Here is a 17602-nt window from a genome sequence, read left to right as displayed (position 1 = left end):
GTAGCTTTGTGCGTGCTGTGTCTTCTCGACGCTCAGTTTGCGTTGAAGCGATAGACAACAGCACGAAGGTCACTTCGCTCGCTTCTGCAGCGGCGCTTAAATTCCTCACCCCAGCGTTTGACAGCGTGTGTCCACGCTCATCGAGTGTGATGTGTTCATGTTTGCCTGTGGGCGCTGACACCATGCTTGTTAATATAGTTAATAAGCGAATGTTTACATTTTTATACAGATGATCAAACTACTATTCTTACTTTGTATAGCTGTCTACTAATTTGCTATCGCAATCGATACTTCGGCTGTTGGGCAAAACTACTACTTTTTTTCACACGTAACAATTAAAATAATATTGTGTGCAGTTCAACACTACTCCCATTTCTCAATTTTTACTGTTTCCTGGCTCTTTATTTTTTTACGGTCCCGTGAAAAACGTATCAGCAGGGTTCTACTGTAGTGACTTGAAAGACGAAAGAAATTATGAAACATAGCAGAAAAGAAAGAGGATGTAAATAATGGCTGCAACTGCTCTGCCTTTTTAAAAACGTTCAAACAAGGTTCAGAAACAAAGCTACACTGAAACGTTCAATCATAGTTGTACTATTTCACAATTACTGAGCAGTGAATGTGCCATGAAAGGTGGGACTGACATGTCTCGCCATCATTAGAATGAGTAATACGATAAATGTACCCCTTTCTCAAGTTATTCAAGCGAGTTTTGTTGCAAACAAAGATGATATATTAATTCTCAAGAGAGTGCAAGTCAGTGACAATGTTCCCATTTTTATTTGTACCAAACTGTTTACAGCACTTCTCTTTTTAAGCTTGCCTGTTGTAGAGAAAACTCTAATCTGGAGAATTAAATACTGTACAGTACATGGCTGTATTCACGTATACATATCAAGGTGTGGTTTGCATCAAATGTTTAAACGTTCAGGTCATTATAAAAATAGCCTGTTTCCTTTGTTCCCGGAGCAAATGCATGCATGCACACTCTCCGTCTACTCAGTCCAACATCTATGCTAAAGCAAGAGTGGAAGAATGTTTCAAGGTACTGGCTGATCCCACATTGCTTACACAAAGCTGTATTTCACGGTTGCGCAAGCAACCAAAGTCAAGACACTGGACGCAACTTTGCACGATACAGCCCTGCAACACGGGCCACAGTCAAACACGTCGGCACCTATAAAATCACAACACCAAAAATTGTGCTCCAAGACTGACAAATTTGCAGCAGCGAAACAGTAAAAGTGTTAGGCAACACAATTGGCAGGTACAAACAAGAAATGTATGCAGCCAACAGCTGACATGAGAGACGGGTGCAGTTGTGCGCTAGACTACATGATCACATTTGAAAGACCTAGCGAAAGTGGCAGTCACACTTGTGTCTTCAATTGCAGCAAATTGAATTATTATGCCTGCACACCTTCCTCTAGATTTCAGATTAAAAGTGAGGCTCTGCACTACCATAACTATGCTTTCATAAAAATCTTCCGCCTCTACCAACTGCTTGAACACAACAAAAAACAAAGAAAAGCATCTGTGGCACATTTTTTCAATGCAGTAAAAAAAATGTGTGCTTGCAAATTTGGCTGCAGTTGCTGGACTACTTGTTCTCAACGCAGGATTTTTATTAAACTGTTCGACAGAATGCATCCTGCAGCATGACCATCATGCTTTCTGGGACTCTTAACAGCTGAGGTCTCAAGTCGGGCATTGAGCTGCAGACATGGTACCTGGCTCTCGCAGGCCACACTGCGACAGGGTCTAGGATGTGCGAGCACAAGCGAGTCACAAAGGTGTTCCACAGGCTACATGTTTGAAACCCCTGTCATATTATGTAGGAAGAGTCCCAATACTCAAAGCCTCCCCACACATCCACCAGATCAACATTTGCAATTCTAAATGAAAAGCTACTGCATTACGCTGAAGAAAGTATTCATACATAACAGTATGTAACCACATTATTTGCCGAAATAAACGAGTAACATTTCGAAATCTCATTTTCACTGTAGCTGATAACACAAGTTAAATCAACATGTAACAATGATCTTGCTTACAATACAAGCTTCACAACAGCAGCAGAAAGATGAGAAAAACCTAATGCACCCTCTGAATGAATCTGCAAGAATGAAAAGATCTGCCATAGGAAGCATAGTTTATAGGCTTGTACGTATCTCCACATTCTGCGGCAACATGCATTATTTGAAGACACCTAAAAAAATGCAATATGCATGAACAGTAGCATTTCTGCAAATTGCAGAAAAGCACATCAGGATTTCTAGTGTATAATCGTTGCACAACTGGTCTGCAAGGGTTCACATACATGAAGTGGCTCCCTAAACAGAAACCAAGAAATGTGCTGGCACAAAAATGTATTCCATTACATAATAAAATTGAATGCCTATGTTCACAAATATTAAATAACATGCAGCTGACACTAGTGAGCTGGTACAGCACATACATAAAGCATACACTACAGCACAGGCAAAAGACCAGTATAATTCTCCCCAGCCCGCTGCAGAAAAACTGCCTGAGGTTACAACTTTGGTATCATGACAAAGACCAAATACCAGTTATTTCTAGCATCACTACCCTTATGACCAATCTATTTAAAATTTTGATTTCCATTTCTGGAACAAATACCATCTTTGAGCCAAATGAGAATGCAAGTTTATTAGCTACAGTATGAGAGAAATCTCAATCTGTTTACACCAACTGGCTAAAAAGTACTAGCAAATGCAATTCTGACAAAAATACAAGGCTCCTCCAGAGCAGCATCCACTCACTTCCAGACTTCCTTAAAAAAAAAAAGTCACTGCTGCAGATCCACTCATATAAATGGACAATCTACAGTGCCACAAACATGCACTCAACTGCACACACTAATTCCAGCCAGCTAGCCTGACTCGCCTTTCAACAGTGACAAAGCAGTCCCTGCCAACATGTCACGCAGCTGTCCATGTGCGCACTGTGCTCATTTGAATGCGAAACACATCAAGAACATAGTACATGCATGACAAATGCACAACCTTCGTGTGGGCACACCACGATGGAAATTGGTCAAAGACCTCCACAAACACTGACAACCTAAAAATGTCCACCTTTCAAGATGAGCTCTTCCATCACCATGCTCATATTGACACAAAAAGCACAAATGGCCATTCAGACAGGTAGCCACTTGTCCTCAATTGGTTAAGTTTCCTAATCTGGTGTCTTGCTTCTTCCTTTTAAAAACATGCAGTTAGCTAGGGCCCAGTGTCAGTTCTTGAAGTGGTAGTGTGGCTCTGATGCAGCCAAGTGGCTCAAGTCATCCATACTTTTCTTGGCAGCTGATGTGATGATCCCGTCGACGCTCTTCACAGTTCGGCTTGTCAGTTCTTGTACCTCTTGGCTCATACGACCAATAACCCACTCCATAGCCAAGCGTCCCTGCATAGAAAGAATGAGGCAGGTCCCATATATACGAAAAGGCAACTGCCAAAAGTAACTGCAATGTATGTATAGCACAGTAAAGCAAGACTGTCCCTTTTCAAACTAATTAACAAATAAAAAATGAGGTGCCAAAAAAGTACCTTTAGGAGGCACTTACAGCCCCAACATGTTTGCAGGTTATGAATATTCTGTGTATGCAAAAGATACTATTAACATAACCTGCATATTAACTGCCCATTCTGTTCATCAGACAAACATGATTTGGTCTCAGGAATGCTACAAAGTAACTAAAAGCTGTGGAAAGTAGGGCATATGACAGTTCTAAGTTTTGTTACTATTGCTAGAAACAGCAAAAGGTGCAACAAGTAAAGAAACCTTCCAGTTGTTTTTTTTTTTTTATTTGCAATTATTTGGCTTTGTATAATTACAATGGTGGTCCAGCCAGTTTAGGATTTGGAGCAGGCAAAAGCAGTTCAGGAGCAGAAAATTGGATTTTTTTGGAACACTTGGCACAGTACAGCAATAATGAGCAGCCATTTGGTGTAGTTTGTTACTACTGAAAAATTGGTAAATGCCGCTCAACAGTAAAGGAAGACACAAGGTCGACAGTCAGTAGCAGCAAAAGCTTGTCTTCAGATGGATGGTAGTATACCATGCATGGTATGTTTCCAACAGATTTTCATTTGGCTGGGTAAGACACTTCTGTAAACAAGTGCATAAAACTTTGTAGGCTAGCAAAAACAAATCTATGTGGCCAGGCATAAGACAAAAAGTTACAACTGTGCTATGGCAATTGGTGCCATCAGGCATATAAGAAATGACGCGACAGAAAATGCTTTGTGTGCATTCAAAATGACAGATGTGCTTTGATACGCTCTTTTTTTGTGTATTGCATTCAATAACCATGCTCGAAGCTAAGACAAGAGACTGATGTGCGTCTATAAATGGCATCTGGAATGAAATGCTGCTGTGCAGTGTGTTGCAAAGACAGCGATGGTGGCCGTGAACAACATTGGTACCATCCCTTAGTACCATCCCTTAGACTTGCTTTTATTACGAGACAGTTTGTCGGTTTTACGAGTGTCATGCAGCCTTTGTAAACAGATACAAGTCGATTTGGCATCAAACCGTAACTTAAGTAGAAGGCACCCGAACGACCTAACAAATCGGTGCCAAATAGGCCCAACGGCGTAATCAGTGTACCCGTGGCGAAAATTCGCCGTTGGCCGATGTAATACAGACCTTAAACCACCACAGAAAGCGTGCCACTAATATGATCGTACGAGTAGTTAATCGGTGATCAGTTCTGACATCACGTGCACAGGTCATTGAAACGCCGTTCGGGTTCGCAGGCGACCAGCTGGAAACTACCGCAAGCATGTTATGTGTGCTGAAGGTCATGTGTTGACAGGAAGTTCTTAACTGCCTGCGCGAATGCGTGAATATTTGAGCGGGAACACACGTAACCAATAGGATCTGCGTGCCTATCACGGTGGCTAATCAGTTCTATCTTTGCACATACTATAGAGATTTCCATAGCGCACTGTGCGTCGCCATTTTTTCTGTCAGCGTTGCATATGAGAATTGTTGGCTAGATGCCTAAGTGATCACATCAGGGGACATAGCGGTAATGTGTACAAATCAAAGGACAGTCTTCTTGATACTAATTGCAGCATGTGCCAATAGATGTCACCCACAATTTCAAGAAGCTGAGGTACCATATTTACCCGAATCTAGCACTCACCTTTTTTCGGAGAATGGGTCAGAAAATTGGCTGCGCGTTACATTCAGATACGAAATCGTGTTAGTGGCGTTGGCACAACCCTACCATTCAAGCCATCAGACCCAGCTTCATCACCAGAGACCTGATGTTTAGGCACAGAAAATTGCTGTTTTAGGCACCTATAGTAGGCAATAAAGCTGCCATTTATGGATATAGGCCCCAATTAATGTACGTTAGGCATGTATAGGCTCAAGTGATAAATCAGCTGTGCATCTGAGGATGAATTATGATTTTCTAAGGAACACAGCCCACTAAACCCCAGTATTGTGAAATTCATTTCATTTACTCAATCCAGTCAACATTCGAAAAAAAAAATGCATGCCTTTTACTGCCCCCCAAGGGCTCAAATCGCCACAGGCACATCCAAAATAGCTCTGAAAGCATGCCAGTACACTTATTTGGCGTATCATAGCTCGTACTGTGATAGGAGACGGCGGGTGCACGCGTGTATAAGGAATACATACCATGTCCCGTGATAATTGCCCCTTCCCGTTCTTGGTATGCTTCACCGCAATACTTGACGTATGCTGTATTGAGGCGAAGCTGACTTTTGGTAACCGGCGTTGTGCAAACGCGCCGTGCTTTCCGAGCTTCGAAGCCATTGACGAGAATTACAAAGGGGGAGTTGGCGCCATTGCTAACAGCGGCGAATTGTTTCAATGAAAAACCCAGCACTTAACAGAAAGAAGCTAGGTAGCGAACGTAACAGAAAGAAGGTTGGTAGCGAACGTCGAAGTAGCTAGGCCTAGCGTTGCCGTGGTGATGGCTACGGCTTTCAGCGAATCTGCATGCGAGAGTGCCGGTTCGAGGAGGCGAGATAATCAAAAGGGCGGCGGTGGTGCCGACCAATAATGCCGTTTCGGACCTGCGGTCATGGCAAAGAGGATGGAATATCAGACAGCGAAGGTTTTTGGCGCCCGAATTATCGGGCATCTGGAAAGTCAGTCAACTGTAAAATGCAATGAGGCAGGTTGTGCAAGTTATAAGATTTACCTGAAAGCTAGTGTCACTAGACACACGGAAAAATTCTGAAAGCAATGCATACAAGCACCATCCCATGATTTTTGTGTTTCATATTGTGCCTTTATTCAGAGTATTAGTTTGGAGAAAAGGAGTGCATAACATCCACCTAAGTTAGCAGCACATACTTGTACATCGGAACGTTAATGATTTAACGCCCTCTGGAACTTCAGAACGTTCACCAGTCAGAACCTTTGACATTTCTTTCAGTATCAAAACCCCAGTATTTTTTTCCCGATACAGATTGAAGTTTCAAGCTAACACGATCAGCAACAGGTCCATTAGGAATGGCAGCGAACCTTTCTTGAATGTCCGAAATGAGCCCCATACTCGGGTCAGAGTTATGGCTGTGCATTCAAGTTTCAAGATGATGTCGGCTAGGCTTAAAACGTGAAGTGAGCACACAAATAAGCTAGGTAAACTTCAAGTGCATCAACACATAGAGCAGTTTGAGCCATTTCTCAAAGCAATACTTGTCTTTTGCAAAGCTATTAATAACAGCCTTTACACCGGCAAAGTGTCAGTGGTAATAAACAGCTGCCTGCAGCCAAGTGCCCTAGCAGGTTATAACATTATAAAGAAAACGAGGCTAGAACAAACCCCGGAAAAACATGTTTTTATGCCCAGAAAATGCAATATAGGCAGAGACATCAAAATAGGCATTTTGCCTAAAGTTCCAGCCTCTATTCATAGCCATCACATGATGGCAACAGAGCCCATTTTCGTGAAGGTTGCTGTGGGTTCATTTTGTGCTCGACTACAACCTGGAGCAGTTATAGGTCAATAACTTTCTTACAGTTAAACCGATTTTATAATGAATTTGCGTTCCCGGCACTTTTCTGCATATAACTGCAAGCTTCTGTTAAAAACAACATATAAAGAATGAAATGTGGCGTCTTAGCTCCTTTGAAATGGCGTCCAGCCGGTTCCGATCACCTGCCATTTCGAAAGTGCGAGTGCGTCCACCGCCACTTTTCTTCGACAGCTTGGTCAGCAGGACACAAGTGGATTTTGCATATGATAGCGAAGGGTTCTAGTTGGCTGGAAGCGGAAACTACTGCGGCATGCCGGGATTTTGCAAAGGACTTGCCGTTACGGTTGCAGCATAGGCCCTACGCACACTTACGTTTTTTAATGTTGTTTTAAAGTTAAATTTTTTAATGTCACTTCGGCCGAAAAAGTTGGAAGTTTGAAAGGTAAAATGCCTTCGTGTCCCTTTATCAGCAAAAAATAAACTAAGTTGCTGAACCATAACCACCGACTCTTTCGAACATTGCGTGGCAGTGGTGCGTCGTGCTACATTCACGCCAACTCAGCCACGAGAATACTGATAGCAACACTTGAGCGGCCAGTAATCCGAATTGTCCAAATAGTGTACGTAACGTAGTGCAAGTAGGGCCACACGGAGAACTGTGCAAAAAAAATGATAGTGCCGCCGTTGTAGCTTCAGAGATTGCACGTGGTGCCACCAAGGTGCTGCACAGAGAACTCCACACTAGTGTGCCGCCATCGGGGGTTCGAATTCGGAGGACACGGCTGCTGTACACTGTGCTGCTTTGCCATGGAACATGCCGGAGACACGCTGGAAACGCACTGGAGCAGCAGATCGGTTACTTTGAACAACTCACGGAGCTCAGCGTGCGCGGAGCACCGCAACTGTGCGGCGCAGAAGTGCAAAAACGGCGCTAGTGTCTAACCGAAATGAAGCAGCAGAGTCTGCATTGCCATACTATCATCAGTGGAAATCGTACGAGAATGACAGCATAGAGTTCGTATACTGACTAGAGGAAAAGCTGGGCGAAAAAAGTAGCAACCACGAAGGCACCACCATGTTGCTACAGTGCAGTCCACTTATGATATCGAGAAGAACGAGAAATCCGATCATTATAACTGATCATCGCTATATCTGGACTGCCGAAAAAAAAAAAAGCCGAATATACCTTTGTAGTCCCGAAACTAAAATTACCACTTGCAATAAAAAAATCCAACTTGTAGAAAGTAGGCAGTAAAAAATAGAACTTTTATTTATACCTCTAAATAGCGTCTCAATCGTTAGGTGCACTGATATAGAAATCTGCACTTGCTTTCGCGGAAGTTTCGGATTCACAACTGCCGTGTGCATCGCGTTCATCAGCTGCGCAAACACTGGCGGCTATAATTTAGCGTGCACGAATTAATGAGCGACTCGATCGACAACATTGCACTTTGGTTGAACATCGGGGTCGGTGTTAAAGAAGGGCCATTGTCCATCACGTCGTCACTGCTGCTGCTGTTACCTCCGTTGTACGTCACCCGTCTGCCATGACAACGATTGCCCCATCGGAGCCTTCATGAACGTGGCACGCTCCCGGTTTTCATAATCGCCAATATCGACTGCGAGAGCTCGTCCTTCTTTGAGTCTTCCGAAATTTGCAGTTTCATCTCAAGCGGTGCACCTCCCGCTCATTCCGTGCTCGTTGAGAGAGAGAGCGGGAGGGAGCGCAGGCGCCCCTCGCTTATCGCATTCTTCTGCCCCCCTTGCCCTCCCCCCCTCTTCTATGGACGCTCACATGTCCGCCGACGCAGGCGCGAAGCAGCTAACGCCATTTTGAGCATGCTGTGCCAACTTGAGCGGTAATGACGGCAGATACGAACTTCCATAGGCAAACTTTTCGCCATGTCTCGGTTAGGAGACATGGGAAGACATGAAATTTGCGTTCCACTTAGGAACGCAAATTCCACAATTATTCTGCATAAAAAGCGCCACCAAGAAGCAAAATTTCAATAGTTATATCCGATACGTGGTGAATAATTTATCATCATGTATGTTTTTTTTTCTCATAGCCCTAATGCATAAGTTGACGCATCGTTATAACCGATATATCGTTATATGTGGACTGCACTGTACCTCTGTTTTTACAACGCTAAAAATAATCACAATATGATGCAAAAACAAGCATACATAGCACGTACGTATGGACAATGCATTAAGTTACAGTAGATTCCCTTTAAGGGGGGACACGCGGCCTTTGAAAACCGAAAAATAGCGAAAAAGTCTATTTTTGAGAAATCGCATATTCGGGCAGTATGTCTCATAAGCTACTATTTCTGTAAATATCAATGTCTAATTCATTGCGAAACTATTTCAAATAAAGTTTATAATGAGCCGTGGCAGCCCTCACGCGGCGAGCGAGCGCTCAAAATACCCCTATTGGCCGCAATTTCTCCACCGCTCCACTGAGCACCGCCATTTTGGTGTTATTTTGTTCGTGCATTATTGCACTTTTTTTCCCCTGCCACCCGCGGCGGCGGCAGCACGGGAGAGGCGTAAATCGCTCATGATTGGAAGGCTCGCGAGAGCTTTCAAGTTTCCCGCGACTGATACGCGAAGCTGAGATTGGGCGAAGCGCGTGCTCCTCAAGGACGCGGGAGAGCCCGGACTCCCATTGGCTGCTGCGCGCGATGACGTGGTGGTCTCCTGCATAATGCGTCCGGCCGTCGTCTGCTTCGGCTCCTCCATCGCCGGCGACCTTTGTGTGTTCCACTCGCTATTATCTTTGCAGCCGTTCGCATAATTTCCAAGTTTCTACCGTCTTTACGAAACCGTTGTTGCATTTAGCCTGCTGATTGTTGTGCAGTCAGTCACGATGCGCCCGATGAAACTCGAAGACGCTACATGCGTTCGATGCAAGGAAGCGTTCTATGAAGCTCGTTCGCATGGCGAAGCTCACTGCTCGCCGACGATGATCGCACCAAGGTTCTATAAACGTTGGATCGGCAGCTTCTGCTTTATCTACGCGAGAGAGTGGTTGCGTCAATGCTACTAGCAAATTGGCTCCTGTTCCACCGGTGCGAGAATTGGTTGTGATGAAAGCGCCTGGTGTCTCGTGCTCATCGACAGCGGTACAGTGCCCTAGGCCGGTATTTTGTAGCTACGCCTTTCCGATGCTAATGCCTTTTCGTGCTTGGTCAGTAGTCAGAGCGACAGTCCGCTAACGTTATCAACGGGATCAGCCGGCCGTGAGCGGTGGATGATAAGACTAGCATAGAGTAACGCATCGCTACAAAATACTGGCCCTAGATAACAGCGGCTTCCACATCCCCTCTTTCATCTGCCTCGGACATTGTGATCGCGTCGTCCACTGTGCACTTACAAACACGTGTGAGGAAAAAGATGCGGCGGATAAAAAGCACGCTGCTGTGCAACGAGGACTTGGCGCTATGCCGGCGACGGAGCGGAAATTGCAAGCAATGGAGCGTTATCCTGAAACTGCCACCACTACAAGTGAAGGCGAAAAATTTTGAAAAAGGCCAAGAAGCGATCTCAAGATAAGGTGGAAAGGCAGCAAAGGCTGTGCCTAAGCACATCTCTAGTTACGCTGCAGGGTCATTTTAGACCAATATATGTGCTCAAAACTTTCAAACCTCATTTTCTCAAAATGACTTTTGGCTGGTGAGGCGCTTGTTCCAGCCATATCTCTGGAACCGCTCATCAGATTTCCATAAGGTTTTTTTATTGCGTATCTCAATAAATGTCTGAGGGCAAGACAAGCCCATTTTTTTTTTATATATCGCGTCTGTGATTTGTGATATTTAATCAAAATTTGATTGATAAAATCCTAATCAATTAAATTCAAAGGTCTGCTAAAATTTTTCAGAAAGGAAATTAAAAAAAAAGGGATCTGTCTTGCCCTGAGGTATCCATCTGGGAATCGTCATAGTGAATTTCACAGTTCCAGCACCTTTTGAAGTGTTAAGTGGTGCACATGGTTTTCTCATTCCAGGCCTGGAATGAGAAAACCATGTGCACCATTCTGACATATTGCTGTAACTTGAGAACCAGTGAAGATAACTGCATGGAATTTTGTATTTCTACTAATGCTTTTGCTATGATTTTATCCTGAAAATTTCATTAAAATATCTCAATAAATAAAAAAGTTGGTATCCGAGGGTAGCCTCCCCCCTTAAGGCGAACTCGAAGGGACCATGGAAATTTGTTCGTCTTAACAGACGAACTTATCTTACTTCAAACGATAAATGAATTAGACTTACGACGGAAAAATGACATAAGAAGCATTTATTTAGCTGAACTTAATAAAAAACTGTCTTCAATTGGTACTCTTGCTTGGTTTCATCCAGTCTGTGATAGATGTTAGTCGCTTCTGTGCAAATCATCAAGCAGCCACAAACGATGTCATCTCATCTAATGACCTTAAAAATCCTTCTGTGCCTTGTTACTGGTAGAAAAAGTTCACTAGGGAGTTCAAGCAGGCATCTGCCGCCTCACAAATCATTGGTGCAGGCTCCGAGCTAGCACCCTTGTCGTCGTTGGAATTATCCTCTAAAGCAGGGGTTCTCAGGTACGTTCATCCCAGGGAACCCTGCTAAGCTCCATAAAGTGCCAAGGAACCCCCCCGATTTAACCGAATTATCGAGGGTATCAAGAAAACAAACAAATGCTGCACTACGTCAACACGCTTTTATTTACTCAATGAATCGTCAAATCTTGTTTCTATTTAGCACAAGACCAGTGCGGAAGCTGAAATTCTCTTCATCTCATGACTGATTAGCGCTAGCAGCGGCGAAGGCCTCGCGACATCCTTCGCGGCGTGCGTTTTCATCTGAGACTCGCTTTGCACCAACGGGCGCACATCCCGATTATTTTTTCGCCACTCAGCTGCTCGCCAACAAATTGTCCGTCCATAGCGATGTAGCCGGTGCTTTTTATCTTTGACAGCTTTGCACTGAGTAAAAGCGAAACTACTGCTTGCCGCAACCGCTGTCGACGAAACCGCGGCCGCTATCGACGCGATCATGGACGGCGATCTTGCGGTTCAGAAGGCAGGCGGCTGACGCACGCACCAAGTCAAAACGAAACTACCTTTCGCTGCAAGAAGTGCGGACAAAACTGCGGTCGCTATCGACGCTGCCATGGGAGGCGACTACGCAGTTGTGAAGGCACGCAGCCGACGCGCGCATCGAGTGAAAATGAAACTACTATTTGCTGCAACCGCTGCGGACGAAACTGCGGTGGTTATCGACGCGATCAGAGATAGCGACTACGCACTTACGGAGGCACGCGGCTAGCCGCCAACGCGGTGTTACGCGTGGCGATAAACGCAAGAATAAAGGCACAATTAGGCACGAAGCGCTTTGGCGTTGCTGTCAGTCACGTGCCGCGTACGACTGCTGCTGAGGACCACGGCGATGCGGACTGCGCCGCTTCGCTTGGACGCTACGCCGTTCTTGCTCTTCTGCGGCGCGCATTTGCGGTGCTCCGCGTTTTTTTTTTTTCCGATCAACGTATAGGTCAGTGCGCACGCTATCGGCACCTACCCTATCTACAAATAGGAGAAAGGCGCATGGTCGTAAGTTACGGCCTCCGAGATTCAAGTGCGAAAGCTTAGGCGCGCTGCCCGTTCTCAGAGGTTGGGTGGCTACAAGCTGCTTGCGTATTTATTGCGCAGTTTGCGCGTTGCTGTTACGCACTGTGATGTGCTTTTTGACACTCGGGCATGGGTAATGGAGGTTCTTTGGATCAAGCGCACCTCGTGTTCGCCGTTTTAGACACTTGTCGGGAGCGGGACCAGGGAAAATTTATCAGTGGCTTGCGGAACCCCGAGCAGGGGCCTGCGGAACCCGTAAGTTCCGCGGAACCCACTTTGAGAACCCATGCTCTAAAGGCACCTCAATAATCTCTTCAATGATGGTGTCGGTGGCAAACACCGGTGATGCGGTCGCAGTGGAGAGCCTGTAGGAACCGTATGATGATGCAAGGTCACATGCTCCTGCTGAGAAATGGCATTGGCCAGGAGTTTCTCCACTTTATCTTAAACTTTTTTTTTTGTTCCCTCCTCTTGTTTTCACCTTTGTACATGGGTGATGTGCGCCTGGCCTCCAGTAGGGTGCCTCGATGCGCATGCCCCTGGCCATAGTGTATTAGGCACCCTAGCCGCGAGGGTCGGTAGCGGTGGTGATAACCCCGAGAATGTTCCTCTTAACCGAAGAGTATGTCAGAAGCCTATCTCTTAAGCGGATTTCTTTTGCACTGAGTCTGTGGAAAACCAAACAAATGATCCCATGTTGTTTGTTACATGCGAGAATTCCGCTTAACACTTTTGTGACCGCGCCTATTCCCGTCGACAGTAGCTTCTCGATGGTACAAGTTTGAATTTTGGCGCCCTCCGAGCGCTTGTGGTCAGCTAGCGCCATCGAACGGGTTAAAGACAGACTATTTTATCAGTTTCGCTTTTGTGTTTTTCTTTTCCATCACGCGGGGATTTTTAAAGCACCTGCATAGTCGGGGTGATGAGCACTCGTCATTTTCGAGATGGCATGGAGATGGCAAAGTCTGCCACGCGCCATGTTTTCAGCGCTTATAGGTCGCGTTGAAGCGAGAGGCATGATAGCACGACGGTCAATTCACTCGCCGTGCTTTGTCACTTGAGCGTTTTGACAGTTCGTTTCCGCGGTCAACGAGTGAGATGTGTTCATGTTTGCTTGTGCGGGCGTGACACCGTACTTGTTAATTTATCTAGTAAGTGAATGTTTGCAAGTTTATACGGCCAATAAAACTGCTATCCTTACTTCGTATAGCGGTCTACTAATTTGCTATTGCATTCGATGCTTCGCCTTTCGGGCGAAACTGCGACTTTTTTTATTTATCGCAACTTCAGTGCATCGGGAGGAAATCCGTTTTTCCAAATGAGAGAAAGCTGTATGTCTGTTTGAAAGCATGAGGTGCGCGGTACTACAAAAGGACTTTTTTTTTGTCGTCACCGAAAACCGGTGCGCGTTACAATCGAGTAAATACGGTAAATATGCACGGATGCATATTTTCGAGAAGCCTACGTACAGCGAGAGAGATATGATCAGCCACATCTTGCGGACCACTCAGTCACGCCTGTTCCCTCTGAGTGCCCCTCAAGGTCAACAGCATAAACCACAAAAAATGGAACGATATAGAAACTGTAAACTATGCTACGAAGAAAGAAAAATTGAGCAGAAAACAAATTTTTTTCTGCGAAGCATGTACAGCTAACCTCTGTTTCACCTCATCGAGAAACTGCTTCGCATGGTGCAACGATAGACATTAGGTCTAATGTTTTCCTGTGTATCTGAAGAACTTTTGTAGATACAGAGCATACATTTGCACGCTTAATTCATATGGCCCTTTTGTTGAAAATGTATACAGTAAAACCTTGAGAATTTGAACTCGGTTAATTCGAAGAATTTGAGCGGTCCCGTCATTTTCGATGCAAATTCTACCGGATAATTTGAATGGGCCGCGCGGCTCTATTCGGATAATTCGAAGTTTCCGGCTGGCAACAACGAGCAGTTGTTAGGTTAGGACGCTCCGTACAGTCTCCAACCGTTTTCCAAGGTCGTGGGGACTGAAATATAGTGCGAAAAACTCGTTCGGCCGAAAAAAAAAAATGAATTATTATGCCCTTAGTGCGACTTTAAAAAGCCTCTAATAATGCCCTGCCTCATACTACACTTGGAGGGGACGACTTGCTTGGATTTGCGCAGCAGTGACGTCGTCTCCATGTACAGTCGACACGAAAGTCACCGCGTTGGCAATCTCCGCCAACGGAGTTGACCATAGAGATCGAAGAAACGAGATTCGCACCGCTTAGCTCTCGCGAAGGCACAGGAGCTAGCGCCGATCACCGAGACATGGGTCTCCGAGACACCTGCTCAGTGTACACGCCATGTTCAAAATAGCAACCGAAACTTCAGAAAAAACAAAAAATTACTCCATCTCCCGCTAAAGGGACAAATGTGTGGATGCGAAGCACCGGGGAGATGGTTAGCTTGAGCGGGAGATGGTTTCGCGGCAGCAGCCCGAGCGCTCATCGCGGCGTTGCACAGGAGAGAGAATGAGGCGCGCGCGCTCCGTCATTTTTCATACCGCGGAACTACCGTGGCGCCCCCAGCGGAGTATGCAGCTGCCGCACCTGTCGTGCGTGCCACTCCGGATTCCTAGAGGAGAGAAAGGGGAGAAGCGTAGCAGAGGAGAGAGAGGTGGGGGGGACGCGCATGCGCTGTGGGACGGCGCGGGACGCAGGACAAAGCCCCCACCATAAGCTGCTTTGCATCTAAAAACTTACTAGCTGAATTAACAAGCGTGACGTCAGCGCGCACAAGCAAACATGAATAGATCACACTCGATGACCGCAGACAACCACTGTCAAAACGCTGGCGCCAACGAGCATGGCCGCCGCAGCGAGCGAAGGTTCGTGCGGTCTATCACTTCAACGGAAACTGAGCGGTGAAAGCACAGCGCATACAAAGGTAGGAGCCGTGTTGCAGATCGCTTTCAATATACGGTGCGCCCAACCGCCCAGCACCGCGCAAAGTTGCTCACAGAGAAGCCACAACCCCTCCCTCCCTGCCTTCCCGCTTTCCTCCTTTCGTGTGGGAGATTGCGTCGCCAGATCCCCTTGCGCCCGGTTGCAAGACACTCATTTGGTGCCGCAGCACAGCGTCGCCCATACCCCCACGGCCTTCGGCGCGACGGAGGAAGTCGCGTTTGCACTCCGCTGTGCGTTCGCTCTTTGTGAAAGCACGCGTCCCCCCGCGTTTTCATTTGCACATACGGCACGCGGCGACGATTTTATCGCCCTTGGACTTTATACAGAACCTTGCGACAGCAGCGGCAGAAATCCGCTTTAGGTATCCATATAACTGCTATCGCAATAAAAAAAAAAAAACATCCCACAATAAATAGCTATGACGATAGTGCTGACTGCATATACTAGAAAGAAAAAAAAAGTGCAGTACTCTGGAACGTTTTGTCAGCCAAGGAAGAGCGGGCGTGGCCTCCGGGACTGGAGGATGGCGCGAGCTCTTTATTGATATCACGCGCCTCCCAATCTTTCGAGGCTATAGAGCAAGCCACTGGAATCCAAGCCAGTGCAAAATCCAACATGGAGTCCTCCAAGATTGGGTAGCGTGGCTCGGAACGAGCGATTTGGTCTGGAAAATCGAGTGCGAAAATGCATGAACTCAATGGGAACCCTGACGGTGCATTTTTGAAAGCCGGAATATCCAGCAAGTCCAAATTTTTGGAGTCAAGCACCCGCACGCCCGCTTTAGCAGCAGTTATCGATTCCGCAAACATCGTCCGCAACTTTGTTGTGTGCAGTGCAGGTGATATACGTTGTGAGGCAGCTGGTGAGCATGGTACTTGGGGCGGCGAACTACCGCGCCAATTAATCCGCATCAGTGATTACTTCGAGTAATCTTTCTCAGACATGGAAAATAAAGGTGATTTCTTTTTGCGGCAAGTTCTTGCTTGTTTTCTTTTTTTTGATCATTTCAGTTAATTCGAAAATCCGCTTAATTCGAAGAATTTTCATAGTCCTACGACGGCCTTCGAATTATCGAGGTTTTACTGTATTTCAATTTTTTTAATATTCTTTTGTGCAAAGCAGCATTGATGTTTTTATCCATCTTTCTCATGTCTTCTGCGATCATTTTTGTTTTGATAATTTTTTCTTACTATTTTTATAAATATGCTTGAAATTAATACTGTTGGAAAGATAATTTCTTCTACAATTTGATACCATACACTTCAACATGAATCATGTCCTGTGGCAGGAAAATAAACATTTACCAGACTACCCAAAAACTACCAATTTTCCCGCAGTCACGACACAGGGATCAGATCGTGAAAATTGCGACAAAAATCGATTTTTGGAAACAACATGTTTCTGTATCTGCAACACCTAATCTACGCTGTATCAAAATGGTTTGGCTGAAAACGCACTAAAACTGCCCGAAAGAAAATTAATTGGTCAGTGCGCAGGGCAAGAAAACAGCTTTAAGGGGGGACACTGCCTTTGAAAACCGAAAAATCGCGAAAAAGCCGATTTTTGGAAAACCACATATTCGGGCAGTATGTCTCATAAACTACCATTTCTGTAAATATCAACGTCTAATTCATGCGAAACTATTTCAAATAAAGTTTATAACGAGCCGCGGCAGCCCTCGAGCAGCGAGCGAGCGCTCAAAATACCACTACTTGGCGCGAACGCCATTTCTCCACCGCTCCCCCGAGCGCTGCCATTTTGGTGTTTTGTTCGTGCATTCTTGCGCTTTTTTTCCCCGCCACCCGCGGCGGTGGCAGCGCGGGAGAGGGTAAATCGCTCATGATTGGAGGGCTCGCGAGAGCATTCAAGTTTCCCGCGGCTGAGACGCGAAGTTGAGATTGGGCGAAGCCAGCCACGTGCCACAATAAATGTGTAGTCGCCATCCATGATTGCGTCGACAGCGACCGCCACTTCATCCGCAGCTGTTACAGAAGTCCTTAGATATTTTTTGCTTTCTTTAAATAGCGACAAGCTTTGAAGCCCCGCCGACGAATCTCATTGCGCAGCGCTCATT

The 17602-nt window shown here is 45.7% G+C and overlaps 1 protein-coding gene across 1 annotated transcript in view; it reads right to left on the bottom strand.

Annotated features, from left to right (window-relative positions):
* Positions 1-757: 757 nt before the first annotated feature.
* The window catches only part of LOC119436007 (PRELI domain containing protein 3B-like), a 31640-nt gene continuing 14795 nt past the window's right edge, over positions 758-17602 (bottom strand). Inside the window, exon 6 of the mRNA XM_037702730.2 lies at positions 758-3426. Coding sequence (XP_037558658.1) covers positions 3256-3426 — 171 coding nt within the window. The 3' untranslated portion in view covers positions 758-3255. The remainder of the gene's footprint in view (positions 3427-17602) is intronic.

The sequence above is a fragment of the Dermacentor silvarum genome, chromosome 1 (assembly GCF_013339745.2).
Source record: "Dermacentor silvarum isolate Dsil-2018 chromosome 1, BIME_Dsil_1.4, whole genome shotgun sequence".
NCBI lineage: Eukaryota > Metazoa > Arthropoda > Arachnida > Ixodida > Ixodidae > Dermacentor > Dermacentor silvarum.
This window is presented reverse-complemented; position numbering and strand designations above follow the sequence as displayed.